We start from the raw sequence: 15879 nt of genomic DNA, 5'->3' as shown, positions 1-15879 counted from the left end.
TAAGGGCCTGAGACAGAGAGATGTGTAGAGGTATGTACTGCTGCTACTTTTGTTGTTATTATTATTATTAATCCGTCAGGGATTTTCATTCTCCATTGTACATCGGCTCTTGCTACAATACAATCACTTCACTTTGCTGAAGAAAAGGATGTATTTCTCTGAGTCAAAGACAGCACATCCCACTAGGTACGTTGGGCCATTAACACATAAGGTTGATAGTTACTTAATTGGTTGCATGTATGAAAGCAAATATTAATTAGGGAAATTAGTGAGTTTTCAGTAAGAACTATAAGGGCATAGAATTCGATGCAGGAGGTTGCTTTTTTGTAGAAGCCACATACAAAGAGACTTTTCAGGGAAACATCGGATTTCCCCTTGCGGTCAAAGCAGCCTATTGACGATTAGAGCAGATGGACTGGGAGCTTCTCGAGGTGAAAAGAACTGGCAACCGTGTTTGAGTCTTCCCAGGAATGAATACTTTCTCCCATTCAGTGCAAAAGGACAAAGCCAAAAATGAGACGCCTAGGAAAGTGGAGACATCTCTATTTCTGCAAAATCACCCAAGTTTAATAAAGCTCCCCAAAAAGAGTCATCAGTTTTTAAGTTGTATGTAGCCTTTAAGCAAAAAAAGGTAATAACCTCTGTTAACTGAAAGAAAAGAAAATACATTTGGTCATTTTTTTTAAATCGTTTTATATATAACCAACAGTATGTACTTAACAACGCCAGAAACTAACCTAACATCTCACTTTAGCGATGGCATAAAATACGATCATCCCAGTCCACACCTCTTACCTTGATTCATGGCTTAAATATTTTTATTATTGGGGCTTTACTGCAGCTGTGGTGCTAGGAAAATTTCTGGTGGATGAGGAACGATTCCGTAGCCTTTCATCCCTCACAATTCTCGCACCTTCACAATCAGTCTGACTTTGCAATCGTGCCATCTAGTGTTCAAACGTCCTCAGCGCTACAGCGTAGCTTCGTTAGAAGCAAAATTTTACAGGAAGTAGGAGGCAAGTCACCTTAAAAATGGGAGGGAGAGACAATGTAGTGAATAGTCTGTCATTGAAACACTAAACCAGATTTCTTATTAAATAGAGAGTCCTTGTTTATCATTATTGTTTCTAATGTTTTGCATTTAATGCATAAATATTTGGTATATTCTGTTTATATAATCATACAAATTGTACATGTACGCCATATATTGAAAGTATTCTTATTTTGTATTTTATTTGGGGACTCTTTTCTGTGTCTTGCTAAAATCTTTTATCAGAATGGTCTTCGACTTTGGAGCCACACAATGCAGCAACCCTGTTGTGGGTTGGGTTGGATGAGAGTGGAATCAAAAAGTGGAAATGGTTTATTGTAATACTTGATTGCCCTGCATATCCTGCCCTGGGCTGTGGTTTCGTTACTCTGATGACTTTAAGGGGTCAGGTGCTTTACTACATAGCAAGAAAAACACAGAAGTGCCTTGGATTTCGTGAAATGGAGCAATTCGCAAGAAAAGGAACTCGTGTCTTTTTTTGCTTTACCGTGGAGACTATTTTATGTCTACATTTTTTTAAAATATTAGGGAAGTATTTTTAGAAATTAATGAGCTTGAACGCAGTTTTCTAGATGTTCTGGAAACATGATTTTGATTTTCTTTACTAGCCATCAAGATGGCTTCTATATTGTCTATCATTCAGAAACTTAAGAGAAAAAATTCGTTTCTGTAATTATGAAAAGAACAAAATTGATTAAAAACAGCCCCTTTCAGATCACCTCCACCATTTTAGCAGCAGCAAAATGGTTGATGATAGACTGGCTCTGACCGTCTCTGACATTAAGGTGAAAACCTCAGCCTTTGCCCTGTCTGACTCCAGGGTACGTAAAGTCCACCGTCCATGGGGATGCCCCCTTTTGCTGGGATCTTAACTAGTCCCCCTCGGAGCTCTGGTCTGCTTAGCCTTCTGTCAGCTCCTCAAGAATAGGATGCTGCCTCCCACTTGAGGCTCTGTGTGTCCGCCTTGCTTTAATCAGGAGCGCCTTCTTTTATTCTTCACTCGCACTAGTTCATTCTTACACCCTCTTCGATCTTAGCCCAAGCATCGTGTCCTCAGAGAAGCCCTCCACCCCCTGAATTAGTCCTCTCTTCTTATCAGATGGCACCCGGTCCTTTTCCTCACTACCACTCAGAGCACCTCGGAATTATATACTTGTGTTATTATCCACCTTCTACCTCCTGCCCCCACTGGATAATAAATTATGAGCAGGCTAGAACATTCCTTTCACCCCATAGGGTCCCAGCCACTGTGTTTTCTATAAAGCCCATTGCAGTGTTGGTGTGTGTGAAACAGCAGATGAAATCAGCCCGAGAGTCCAAAATTGAGAACTGAGATGCCCAGTCCCAGCCCGGGTAGATTTAAAAACCATGTGATCCTCTCAATAGATGCAGAAATTGCCTTTGACAAAATCCAACAGCCATTTCTGATAAAAACCCTTCAGCAAGTGGGTATAGAGGGAACCTACCTCAACATAATAAAGGCCGTATATGACAAACCCACAGCAAACATCATTCTCAAGGGTGAAAAGCTGAAAGAATTCCCACTGAGATCAGGAAAAAGACAAGGATGTCCCCGCTCGCCACTACTATTCAACATAGTTTTGGAAGTGCTAGCCACAGCAATCAGAGAAGTAAAAGAGATAAAAGGAATCCAAATTGGAAAGAAGAAGTAAAACTATCACTATTTGCAGATGACATGATACTATACCTAGAGAATCCTAAAGACTCTACCAGAAAACTGTTAGAGCTCATCCATGAATTTGGCAGTCACAGGATACAAAATTAATACACAGAAATTGATGGCATTTCTATACACTAACAATGAAAGGTCAGAAAGAGAAATTAGGGAAGCAATCCCGTTTACCATCGCATCCAAAAGAATCAAATACCTAGGAGTAAACCTACCTACAGAGACAAAAGACCTGTACTCTGAAAACTATAAGACACTGATGAAAGAAATCAGAGATGTCACAAATAGATGGAAAGACATACCATGCTCTTGGATTGGAAGAAACAATATTATCAAAATGACTATACTACCCAAGGCAATCTACAGATTCAATGCAATCCCTACCAAATTACCAAGGACATTTTTCACAGAACTCGAACAAAATATTTTAAAGTTTGTTTGGAAGCGCAAAAGACCCAGCATAGCCAAAGACATCCTGAAAAAGAAAAATAGAGCTGGAGGAATCAGGCTCCCTGACTTCAGACTATACTACCAAGCAACAATCATCAAAACTGCATGGTACTGGCACAAAGACAGACATATAGATCAGTTGAACAGGATAGAAAGCCCAGAATTAAACCCACGCACCCACAGCCAACTAATCTATGACAAAGGAAGCAAGAATATACAATGGAGAAAAGACAGCCTGTTCAATAGGTGGTGCTGAGAAAACTGGACAGCCACATGGAAAAGAATGAAATTAGAACATTCCCTAACACCATACACAAAAATAAACTCAAAATAGCTTAAAGACATAGATATGAGACCAGACACTAAAAAACCCTTAGAGGAAAACATAAGCCAAACACTCTCCGACATACACGACAGCAACATCTTCTCAGATCCACCTCTTAGAATAATTACAGCAAAAACAAAAATAAATGATTGGGACCTAATTAAACATAAAAGTTTCTGCACAGCAAAGGAAACCCTAAACAAAATGAAAAGACAACCCACAGAATGGGAGAAAATATTTGCAAATGAATCCACTGACAAGGGATTAATCTCCAAAATTTATAAACACCTTCTGCAGCTCCATACCAAAAAAACAAACAACCCCATCAAAAAATGGGCAGAGGATCTAAACAAAATTCTCCAAGGAAGACATATGGCTGGCCAAAAAACACATGAATAGATACTCACCATCACTCATTATTAGAGAAAAGCAAATCAAAACCACTATGAGGTACCACCTTACACCAGCCAGAATGGCCATCATCAAAAAGTCTACAAACAATAAGTGCTAGAGAGGGTGTGGAGAAAAAGGAATCCTGTTATACTGTTGGTGGGATTGTAAATTGCTGCAACCACTGTGGGAAACAGTATGGATATGCCTCAGAAAACGAAAAATAGAACCACCATTTGATTCAGCAGTCCCACTCCTGGGCATCTACCCAGAGAAAACCATGACTTGCAAAGACACATGTATTCTGATGTTCCTTGCAGCACTATTTACAACAGCCAAGACATGGAAACAACCTAAATGTCCATTAACAGAGGAATGGATCAAGAAGATGTGGTACATATACACAATGGAATATTACTCAGCCATTAAAAGGAATGAAATACTGGCATTTTTAGCAACATGGATGGATCTAGAAATTATCATGCTAAGTGAAGTCAGTCGGACAATGAGACACCAACAGAAAATGCTTTCATTGACATTGGAATCTGAAAAAAGGACGCAATGAACTTCTTTGCAGAACAGATACTGACTCACAGACTTTGAAAAACTTATGGTTGCCAAAAGAGACAGTTTGGGAGGTGGGGTTGTGGGATGGAAATCCTATAAAATTGGATTGTGATGATCATTGTACAACTATAAATGTAATAAATTCATTGGGTAATAGGAAGGAAGGAAGGAAGGAAAGAAAGAAAGAAAGAAAGAAAAGAAGAGAAAGAAAGAAAGAAGGAAGGAAGGAAGGAAGGAAGGAAGGAAGGAAGGGAAGGAAGGAAGGAAGGAAGGAAAGGAAGGAAGGAAGGAAAGAAAGAAGGAAGGAAGGAAGGAAAGGAAGGAAGGGGGGGAAGAAAGGGGGGGGAAGGAAGGAAGAGAAAGTAAGTCAGCCCTGCTTCTGTGCCATCCTTGGGGTAAGAGAAGAGTCACTGAAGCAGGAAATCTCAGCACCTGAATTCCAGCCTCTGAAGGAACACCCCCTGCAACTTGTTGTGTCCTGTGGCACAGCCTGGGAGTGGAGCGTCCCTTCCCATGACCCACAGACTCACTGACTCTGCTCCCACCACTCTTCTGCTCCTTGGGAATCAATGCACCTGTCACTCCCTGACCAGCACTCTCCTTCCCACACCCCTGTCCCTTACCCCCAAAACAAAGCAACACCCCCCAAAAAAAAACCCACACTACCTCTTCCAGTCTCTACTGTCAGCCATCCGCATGGATTAAGAGGGAGGTACAGAGAACAAAATATAAATTAATATTTCAGGGTGTTCCTGTCATGGCCCAGAAGTAATGAACCCAACTAGTATCCATGAAGACGCGGATTTGATCCCTGGCCGAGCCCAGTGCGTTAAGGATCTGGTGTTGCCGTAAGCTGCGGTATAGGTCACAGATGCAGCTGGGATCCTGCATTGCTGTGGCTGTGGTGTAGGCTGGCAGCTGTAGCTCCAATTTGACCCCTAGCCTGGGAACCTCCATATGCCACAGGTGCAGCCTTAAAAAGACAAACAACAAAAAAAATTCAGTAAATTATCCTGTCACTCGGGTATGCAGCAGAGAATCAAAATAAATTGTGCATGCTACATAAAGGCCGTGTTAAGTTTTCATTGTTTATTTTTGTAGAACTCCCCTTATGCTTCTAGAAGACTGAGGATTCCCAGATCTCTTAGAATATTAGACAAGCAACCATTCTGAGATTGACCATTTTCAAAATGAGTTTTTCTTTAAAAATTAAAACAGGTTGTACTACATTTCAGGTATCTGTAACCAATCCCCAGTGTCTTCTCAAGAATGAGAAATGAAGTTACGATTCAGAAGTAATTAATGTTGACACGGAACGTGTACACACACGTACATATGTAGTTTGGGTATTTTTTTAGTACATTGTATTATATTTTATATTTTACTTAAAGTCTGATATATATATATTCTCATTGTTTTATAAAAGTAATACTTTTGCTTAACATCAGATACACACAGAGAAAAAATTCTTGCACTTTTGAGTAGTTTCCAACCACGCTGAGGCTCTGGGTCTCTCTCCTTTTCTAAACATGTGCTTCTTGAAAGCCGGATCCACTGATTCAATGGCCGGCTCATATGGACATCTGACTCTTAAAGGTATATTTGATGAACAAATTAATCAAAGGGTATAAAGTGCACTCCATCGAAAATCTTCACACTTCTCTCTCCACAGCAACACGGATGTACACACAGTGGCATCACTTCTTAAACTGTATCTCCGAGAACTCCCGGAACCCGTCATTCCTTATGCGAAGTATGAAGATTTTTTGTCCTGTGCCAAACTGCTCAGCAAAGAAGAGGAAGCTGTAAGTCGATGCATCTATTTCTGGAAACGTTCTTGTTTAGGGTTTGTGTCAGTGTTCTCAATCTGTCCTTTCATCTGTAAACCTTCCTTTGGCCCACGCTTGGGTTGCTTTCCACCGTGCCAAGTGGTGACATGACGCACATTTAGATGCTACACACAGCACTCAAGTGCGTTTGAAATCCTCGCTCTCTTCCAAGACGAAAGTGCCGCTGACTAAATGAATCACTCCTTTTGCCACTTTGCCTCCTGGTGACTTGTGGGGCCGCATCAGGCCCAGCATTCCATGAACAAATTTTTTTTTTGTCTTTTTGTCTTTTGGGGGCCACACCCGCAGCATATGAAGGTTCCCAGGCTTGGGGTCGAATAGGAGCTACAGCTGCTGGCCTACCCCACAGGATGCTTTTTTCATATTCTCCTTTTCATTGTGTGTCTCCACAGGCATCTCGAACAAGAGGTCCTACCAAATCCACCCGCCGTCTATTTTTAAAAAATAGCTTTATTGCGATGTAATTCATGTATGATGCAGTCACCTATTTCAAGCGTATGATTCTGTGCTGTTTCATATATTCTCAGGGTTGTGCAACTACCACCCAATTCTAATTTTAAAATATTTAGTAGACTTTTATCATCCAGTAGCAAGCTGCCCACCTGTTCTCCAAGCCCCTTCTTCCCCAGCTCTTGGCAAATACTCTTCTCTGTTCTGTGGTTATAGATCTGCTTATTCTGGCTATTTCATGTAAATAGAATCATTCAGTGTGCTGTGTTCTGTGACTGTCTTCTTTGCCTTTCCTCTTTTCAAGATTCATCCACCTTGTACCACATGTCAGTATTTCATCCTATTTATTGATCCATTCATCCGTTGTGGGACGTTGTGTTGAATAAATCTGCTGTGAACGTTCATGTATGAAGTTTTTACATAGACATATGTTTTCATGACTCTTGGATATATATTTAGGAGGTAGGATTGCTGGGTCATCTGTAGCTCTACATTTTCTAAAGGGGCTCCACCGTGTGATTTGATTTATTATTATCATTATTTTTTGCTTTTTAGGGCCGCACCTGTGGCACATGGGGGTTCCCACGCTAGGGATCAAATTGGAGCTACAGCGGCTGGACTATGCCAGAGCCACAGGAACGCCAGATCCGAGCTGTGTCTGCAACCTACACCACAGCTCACGGCAATGCCAGATCCTTAACCCAGTGAACAAGGCCAGGGATCGAACCCACAACCTCATGGTTCCTAGTCGGATTCGTTTCCACTGCACCACTGTGGGAACTCCCGAGGCACCACCATTTTAAATCCCCACTAGCAACTTGTGCAGGTTCCAACTTCTCCACATTTTTGCCAACCCTTGTTATGTCTTTCTTATCAGAGCCATCCTAATGCATGCAAAATGGTTTGAGTTGCGTTTCCCAAGTGACTGATGATGTTAAACACTTTGTCATGTATTCATTGGCTCTCTGCATGTTTTCTTTGGAGAAACATCTTTTCAGGTCATTCCCCCATTTTTAATTGGGTTATTTGTCTTGTTATTGAATTAGAAGGGTTGTTTATAGTTTAGATTACAAGTACATTATCAGATATAAGATTTGCAAATGTTTTCTCCCATTCTTTGGGTTGTCTCTTAATCTTTTTTTTTTTTTTTGGCCACACTCCTTGGGATCAAACCCGTGCCACAGTAGCAACCATGCTGGGTCCTTAGCCTACTGTGCAACAGGGAACTCTGTGTCTCTTCATTTTTTTTTTGATTGTGTCTTTGAAGCACAAAAGTTTTTAACTGCAGTGAAGTTGAGTTTATCTGTTTGGCTTCTCTCATTGTGTCGTGTCTAAGAGGCTTTAGCCCAAGGTCATGAAGATTTACTCCTATATTTTCTTTTTCTTTTTTTTTTTTTTCTTCCTGTCTTTTTGGGGCCACCCCTGCGGCATATGGAGGTTCCCAGGCTAGGGGTCGAATCAGAGCCGTAGCCACTAGTCTATACCATAGCCACTGCAACACCAGATTAAAGCCGCATCCTCGACCCACACCACACAGCTCACGGCAACACCGGATCCTTAACCCACTGAGCAAGCCCAGGGATCGAACCCGAAACCTCATGGTTCTAGTCAGATTCATTTCCACTGCGCCATGACGGGAACGCCCGACTCCTATATTTTCTTCTACGACTTTTGCAGTTTAGCGCTCACATTTAGATCTACAATGCCTTTTGAGTTCATTTTTGTTCATGGAGTGAGGAGAGGGTCCACCTTCGTCCTTTGGCATGTGGACATCCACTCGTCCCAGCATCATTTGTTGAAAACGCTGTTTCCCCCACGGAGTTTCCTTGGCACTGTTGTCAACATTTGCCGCCTGCTTTTGTAAAGGAAACGTTATCATGTTTGTTATGTAATACTGTCTGTGGCTCCCTTTGCACTACAGCAGAAGGGCTGAATAGTTGAGATAGAGACCGTATGTCCCAGCAGGCTTAAAATGTGTAATTTCTGGCTCCTAACAGAGAGAACAGACCAGATTACATTATTCTATTACCTTTTCTAGGACCATTTTTGTTTTAAAGAATCTCTGCAATGAGGAGAAACAAAGCCATTAATCCCTTTGCGAAGTTTTTGCTTGAAGATCAGGATTTCCAACTTTCATCCCCCACCCCAAAGATATATTCTAGATGTAAGAGGCTTATTTATTAGCAGACGTGTGTCTATGTTTGGGACATGCTAAAAATCACATTCTTACTATATTAAGGCTACTTTTCTGCCCCAAGTAAACTCATTTTCGATGAGACTTTTCACTCAATTGTGAACAAATGTTAAACATGTTTAAAGAGTGAGTTCCCATCATGGCTCAGTGGGTTAAGAACCTCACTAGTATCCATGAGGACACAGGCTTGATCCCTGGCCTCTCTCGATGGGTTAAGGATCCAGCGTAGCAGTGAGCTGTGGTGTAGGTCACAGACGCATCTCAAATCTGGCATTGCTGTGGCTGTGGGGTAGGCTGGTAGCTGCCACTCCTATTTGACCCCTAGCCTGGGATCTTCCACATGCTGTGGGTATGGCCCTAAAAAGAAAAAAAAAAAAAAAATGTTTAAAGGGCTTCACTTCAATCTGTTTCTCCACATTAGTACTTACAGAGATATCAAAATGCTTTCACATCTTCGAAAATATTTTGGAAATGCTGGGATAGTGACAAGTTTTCAGGACAGGATCCTTCACTCGTAATAGGCAAAATTAATTTAAAAACCCTGTATGCCCATTTTCCATGTGCTTTAATTCAGGGCCAACACTTGGATAACATTTATTTTCTTCTTTACACACAGGGCGTTAAGGAATTAGCAAAGCAGGTGAAGAGTTTGCCAGCGGTCAATTACAACCTCCTCAAGTATATCTGCAGGTAAGAATTCTTCTCAAGACGAAACTGAATTTTAAAAAACCATGCGCAAACTAATTTACTTTTGACAGTGAATTAAAAATCACTGACCTGCTCTGCGCTCCAGTGTTGGCCTTTATAGAAGAGGTTTGACGAGGCGATGTTGAAAGTTTCTCTGAGCACTCACGTTGCTCGATTTTGGAATTTGCTGTTTTTGAAGTCCCTCTGGCCTCCACATATTGAAGATATGTTGCTTCGAACTTCCGCCAAAGTCATTTGTACATGTATCATGTACCACTCTTGAACAGAAGGAGCTGGCATGAGAAAGACCTGCCTGGGAGTCCAGATTCCACCACTGACTCCTTCTGTGTCCACGCAGTTTTCTTGTCCTCTTTGAGTCTAAGGGTCCCTGTTGGATAAAAGGGTAGTGAAAACACACATTTTAACCGTTTTAAAAATAAAATTAAATGATGATTGATTAGTACTCATAATAATATTTTAATTATTAAATTGTGAGTATTCATGATTATGTTATTAATAAAATGAGTATTAATAATTAATTTTTCCCATTTCTCTCAAGACCCCCCAAAACTGAAAAAACATAGAAAAAACACTGTAACTCAAGTCTGCTAGAACAGACTAGTCATGTCTGGTAAAGTTCGTTGTCAGTGACCATGTTTGACTCAAGGCCAGGGATGGTTTGTCCCATGTCTCTACCCCCTTTCAAGAGATTAGGTATGTACAATGGAAACATATTAAATTTAAATAGAGAGACTATTGATTGGCACAACAAATCACTGGAAGGCATCTTAAATGATAGTTTCTCAGTCCATTTATGTATTATTCATTGATTCATTCATTTTGTCTTTTGTCCTTTTAGGGCCACACCTGTGGCATATGGAGGTTCCCAGACTAGGGGTCTAATCAGAGCTACAGCTGCCAGCCTATCCCACAGCCACAGCAACACCAGATCTGAGCCACATCTGTGACCTACACCATAGCTCATGCCAACGCCAGATCTTAAACCCACTGAACAAAGCCAGGGATCAAACCTGCAACCTCATGGTTCCCAGCCGGATTCATTTCCATTGGACATGGGAACTCCCTCCCTTCCCAGTCCATTTTTAAATGAAATACCAATTTTTTTTTTTTTTTTTTTTTTTGGCTGTGCCCCGGTCATGCATAGGTTTCTGGGCCAGGGATCAAACCTGAGTCACAGTGGTGACAAAGCCAAATCCTTAACCACTGGGCTACCAGGGAACTCCAAAATTCAAATTTTTAATTGAGTGCAGTGCATCAATTTCCATGTGTTTTTAGTGTCATGATTCAGTAAATGTTCAGCTGACCAGGAACTATGGCGTTTAAGACTGACGCCAGATACTGAGGAGTTCATATCAACTGCAGTGGAGTAGGAACTCCAGAACCTCCTGCTGGAGCTTTCTCTGGTGACGGTTATGCTCAGAAAGCAAACAAGACCTTAGGTTTCAGAGTTGAAAAAGTAAGGAATAATTTCACTGATAAGATAGACACATTAATATGTAAGGATTCCATCCCAAGATTTAGAATTAATTCAAGCTGCTACAGTGGATGAGAAAAGGGTGACAGTCTCCTTAAGTAAAAGGGAAAAGGCTTTTTTGAGACCAGTATTGCAAGACTTTATCTCCGCAATAGAAAAACTTAACTTCTCTTAAAACATTTAAGCAGACTTTTAATTTCAGCTATTTCAAATAATAAATGGACTTTGACTTTTTGCCCTTCAATTTTGCTGTAATTTGGGCTACATAACAGTAGTGAACACATGGAAATAGGTACTTTTTAAAAAAAAGTCATGGTATAAAAGTCACCAGATCTAGGTAAGCACATTGGTTCAAATCCCAGCTCTGCCATTTATGAATGCTGTGTCCTTGGAGAAGATTCTTAGCCTCTCTGGTGCCTCATGCATCTCACCTGTAAAGTGGAGATGATAATAGTATTTATCTCACAGAGATGCTTGGAGAATTTAATAAGTTAGCAAAATGACCCATGCAATGAAACACATTACTTTAAATAACACATAAGGTAGGTTTAAAAAAAATTTATCACTTCTTTGTGGCATTAGTACAATTAGTAAGCCAAGAAATAATAGAAGTTCTTGGAGTTTCTGTTGTGGCTCAGCAGTAATGAATGAACCCAGCTAGTATCCATGAGGATGCCGGTTCAATCCCTGGCCTCCCTCACTGGGTTAAGGATCTGGTGTTGCCATGAGCTGTGGTGTAGGTCATAGATGTGGCTTGGATCCCATGTTGCTGGAGCTGTGGTGTAGGTTGGCAGCTGCAGCTTCGATTCGACCACTAGCCTGAGAACTTCCATATGCCACTGGTATGGCCCTAAAAAGCAGAGGGAGGAAGGAAGGAAGGAAGGAAAATGATAGAAGTTCTTGTAGAAATGAAGACGGAATAGGGAATGAACACAAGCTTGACATATTATAAAAACAAGCCTTCCTACTAAAATTGTTTGAAGAAAGGGTGATTTCGTGCCTCTTATTCTTTAGCACCTAACAAATTAAAACCAGTTTTGTGCTTGCAGTTTTTCATATCAGTAGAACTGTTTTAATTTAAACCATATTTGATCTCATTTTTTAATAGACTATAAATATGAAACTCATGAATTACTCCACAAAGAGGGTTTATTCCTCTTTTCTGAAATAAGAGGTTGTACCATATGGTATTATTTGTAGTTCTTGAATTAAGTATGTTTATAAATTTAATACTTTATTTAAAGATTGGAAAGAAATCCATATTCTTTTTTTTTTTTTTTGACCATGACTGCAACCTGCAAAAAATTCCTGGGCCTGGGCCAGGGCCAGGGTCAGGGATCAAACCCATGCCACAGCAGTGACAATGCCAGATCCTTAATCCACTAGGGGACCAGGGAACTCCAAGAAGTCCATATCCTTGAGTCTCAGGGTCACATTAGCATTATCCAAATTCGCTGGTTCCTGTGACTGACTGGGGAAACCAAGCCAAGCCAGGCCAGAGCAGATATTTGATGTAACATCATATGAGTTTGATCCTTAATAATTTGCAATATATATTCTGCACATTTCCCTGAGATGTTTGCATTTTTAAATAATTATGTGTCCATAATCATCTTTGAACATACTCCAGTTCATAAATTTCCCAATAACCCATTTTCTCCCACTGACCAGTTTGATTCCGTTATGCTTTGTTCATATTCTTTTTCCCCACAGGTTCTTGGATGAAGTACAGTCCTATTCAGGAATTAACAAAATGAGTGTGCAGAACTTGGCCACTGTCTTTGGCCCTAATATCCTGCGCCCCAAAGTGGAAGATCCTTTGACCATTATGGAGGGTGAGTAAACGCCTATCTCGCCCCCTCATCAAAAGAGCAGTCACCTGTCTCTTGGATGCCCTAAACTTATTCTCCTGTGAGGAAACTAGGGAAGTAAGTGACTCTGTAATAATGCCATTTATGGACTCAACTTTTTCAAATGCAAAATCTTCTCTTTGGGAGTCAAGGATTTTTTTTTGGGGGGGGGGAGCTTACTAAACGTAACTTACTAATTGTTTCAGTAGTTTTATAAGAATAAATGGAACTTTCATAAGTCATCTGTAAAGTATCATGCGAGAACTGGAAAAATCTAATTCACCTTTTGAGTCCAGTGCCCTTTTCAGAAAATTCAAATCGTTTCTATTTTATTTTTATTAATTCTGGTTTTATTTGATTTTAAAAGGCAGAAAACATCTGTAAGATGATGTGGCTTATTTACCTGGTGTCGGAACATAGAACAAAATCTTGTTTTCGACATTATAAAATGCCTCAAATGCTTTTCCACAATGAACTCTTATTTCTGTCTATTGCCAGTAGGCCTCTTGCTTGAGTACCTTTCTTACCTGTGGTCATCAGTGGTAGCATTGATGCTTGGGTCTTGCTAAGCTGAAGGGGTAAGATTAGAGGATGGAAAACCCAAGGAAGCAGCAGCAAAGAGAGAGCTCGACGTAGAGACTGTTCGGAGGTGTGCAGAGGGTCTCCCCCAAGGCTTTGCCAGAGAATTGGTTATGCTTGCACGAGAGGCCACTTCACTGCTTTCTGGGGGAAAGTGCTAGAAATCAATCAGTAGCCATTCCTGGGCTTCACACCAAGCTTGAAAAAATTGTGTTATTCCTACAATTCTGACACGGAGGCACGGTGTGGAGTCCTCAGAAGGGTATGACCTTGGTAATAATGTTAAAAATCACGGATCAATCCCTACAAAGTTTTTAAAAGAAATCCCACTGATTCAGTAGCGGTTTGGGAAGGAAAAGATGGAGGAATAGTTGGAGAACAAAGGATATTTAGGGCCATGAAACTATTCTATATGATGTTGTATCGGTGGATGCATGATATTATGCATTTGCAAAACCTAGATCTCTCAAAGAGTGATTTCTAATATAAATCATGGATTTTAGTTAATAGTAATAATAATGTGTCACTATTGGCTCGTTGATGGAACCTGAAACTGTTAAAAACCAACTCTAAAGATTTCTTATTAAAAACCATGTATGCAATTCAAAAGGACATGGATCAAAATAAAACCTATAAATATAAAAAAATTCATGTTATATTCAAATACCTAACTGTATGGCAGCACAATTTAAAGACATTTTTTCAAAATTTAATAAAACTTTAAAATAGGAGTTCCCTGGTGGCCTAGGGGTTAAGGCTCTTCCATTGTCATTGCTGTGGCTCAGGTTCAATCCCTGGCCCCGGGAACTTCTGCATGCCACAGGCATGACCATTAAATAAAAAGTGGTGTGAAGCTTAAAATATCTTCCATTCAGTTGAAAACTACCAGGCATGCAAATAATCAGAAAAAACATGAACCATAATGAGATGAAAAAGTAACTAATAGAAAAACCCAGACATGACTGGTAATGATTGTCAAGTCAAATATCTGATTAAATAACTTGTTTTAATAATGTATAAAGAACTAATACAACATAATAAGACAATGAATGCCATGAAAATCAATGAAAGATTTGAGTTAGAAATTTCATCAGAGGAGTTCCCATTGTGACACAGTGGTTAATGAATCCGACTAGGAACCATGAGGTTGTGGGTTCAATCCCTGGCCTTGCTCAGTGAGTTAAGGATTCGGCATTGCCGTGAGCTATGGTGTAGGTCGCAGACGCGGCTCGGATCCTGCGTTGCTGTGGCTCTGGCGTACGCCGGTGGCTGCAGCTCTGATTAGACCCCTAGCCTGGGAAACCTCTATATGTTTCGGGAGCAGCCCTAGCAAAGGCAAAAAAAAAAAAAAATTTCATCAGAGAAAAATAAATAGCATAGAAAAATGACATCTTTAGGCATTAAGTAAATGCAAACTTAAACTATTAATAATGAGCCACCACTACATATATCCTACAAAGTGAAAATTAAGACTGAAAATACTACATTTGGCTGGTAAAAGTACGAAATGTCAGAGCCATTTTGCCAGCATTAGGCAAATTCCTATAAACTTAACTGTTCACAAACCCTAAGACCCAACAGAGCAGTGTGCTCAGTATTTACCCAAGAAAAAAGAAAACGTATGTTCCCCCAAGACTTAGAGTCGAAGTTTATGTCAGCTTTCTTCATAACAGCTCCAGGCTGAAGACTAACTGATTGTTCCTGAGCTGTTGACTAGGAAACACATGTGGGTATAAACATAAAATCAAAACTGCTCAGTAACAAAAAGAGTGAACTCCTGATAACATGGACGCAATATAAATAAGTGACAAAAGCGTTATGCTACGTGGATAATGCCTAGACACAAAAGACTTCATACTGGATAATTGAATTCATATGAAATTATAGAAAAGGAAAAAACATAGGGACAGAAAACAGAGCATTGGGGACTGGTTACAAAGGGGCAAATGAGAATTATTTATATCATGATTAGGTAGTGTTTCCAGGACTATCATTTGTCAAAATGTATCATATCCCTTACAGATGCCTTGCGCATGTGTAAAATGAGACATGTAGAAGGTTATTATTGCAAAAAAATGCAAATCACTTCCACAATTCAAAGAATGCTACCATATATACATATATATATCTTTATATATATACATATATTTTAAAGTGCCTAGGTATCCTACTTCAAAGGAAAAGAATTCTTACCCATTTCTTACGAAGAAAAGTGCCCCAAATAGGATATTTAAATTCAACCTGTATAAGGTTGTATGAGCCTGGGGGACTTGCTGGACCATGGAGTCCAGTGGGATTCCC

At 40.2% G+C, this 15879-nt stretch overlaps 1 protein-coding gene and 1 long non-coding RNA gene across 46 annotated transcripts in view; one reads left to right on the top strand and one right to left on the bottom strand.

The window, feature by feature from the left end:
- The window catches only part of LOC146401092 (uncharacterized), a 36125-nt gene extending 22722 nt beyond the window's left edge, over positions 1–13403 (bottom strand). Inside the window, exons 1-3 of the long non-coding RNA XR_014813498.1 lie at positions 11478–13403; positions 9745–10042; positions 796–1025 (exon numbers count right to left, since the gene is read on the bottom strand). This is a non-coding gene — a long non-coding RNA (uncharacterized LOC146401092). The remainder of the gene's footprint in view (positions 1–795; positions 1026–9744; positions 10043–11477) is intronic.
- ARHGAP24 (Rho GTPase activating protein 24) overlaps positions 1–15879 on the top strand; it is an 826886-nt gene that overhangs the window by 797545 nt on the left and 13462 nt on the right. For all 45 annotated transcript variants that reach the window (XM_084973621.1, XM_084973634.1, XM_084973625.1 and 42 more), the window contains 3 exons: positions 6146–6278; positions 9584–9657; positions 12863–12984. In XM_084973621.1, the coding sequence (XP_084829747.1) occupies positions 6146–6278; positions 9584–9657; positions 12863–12984 (329 nt within the window). The remainder of the gene's footprint in view (positions 1–6145; positions 6279–9583; positions 9658–12862; positions 12985–15879) is intronic.

Source organism: Sus scrofa, chromosome 8 (genome assembly GCF_054392235.1).
Source record: "Sus scrofa isolate SSC_HxYL_T2T_F1_AM1 chromosome 8, Sscrofa_HxYL_maternal_Yorkshire_Landrace_v2.0, whole genome shotgun sequence".
In the NCBI taxonomy this organism is placed as follows: Eukaryota; Metazoa; Chordata; class Mammalia; order Artiodactyla; family Suidae; genus Sus; species Sus scrofa.
The sequence above is the reverse complement of the archived record's forward strand: the minus strand, read 5'-3'. Positions and strand labels throughout refer to the sequence as shown.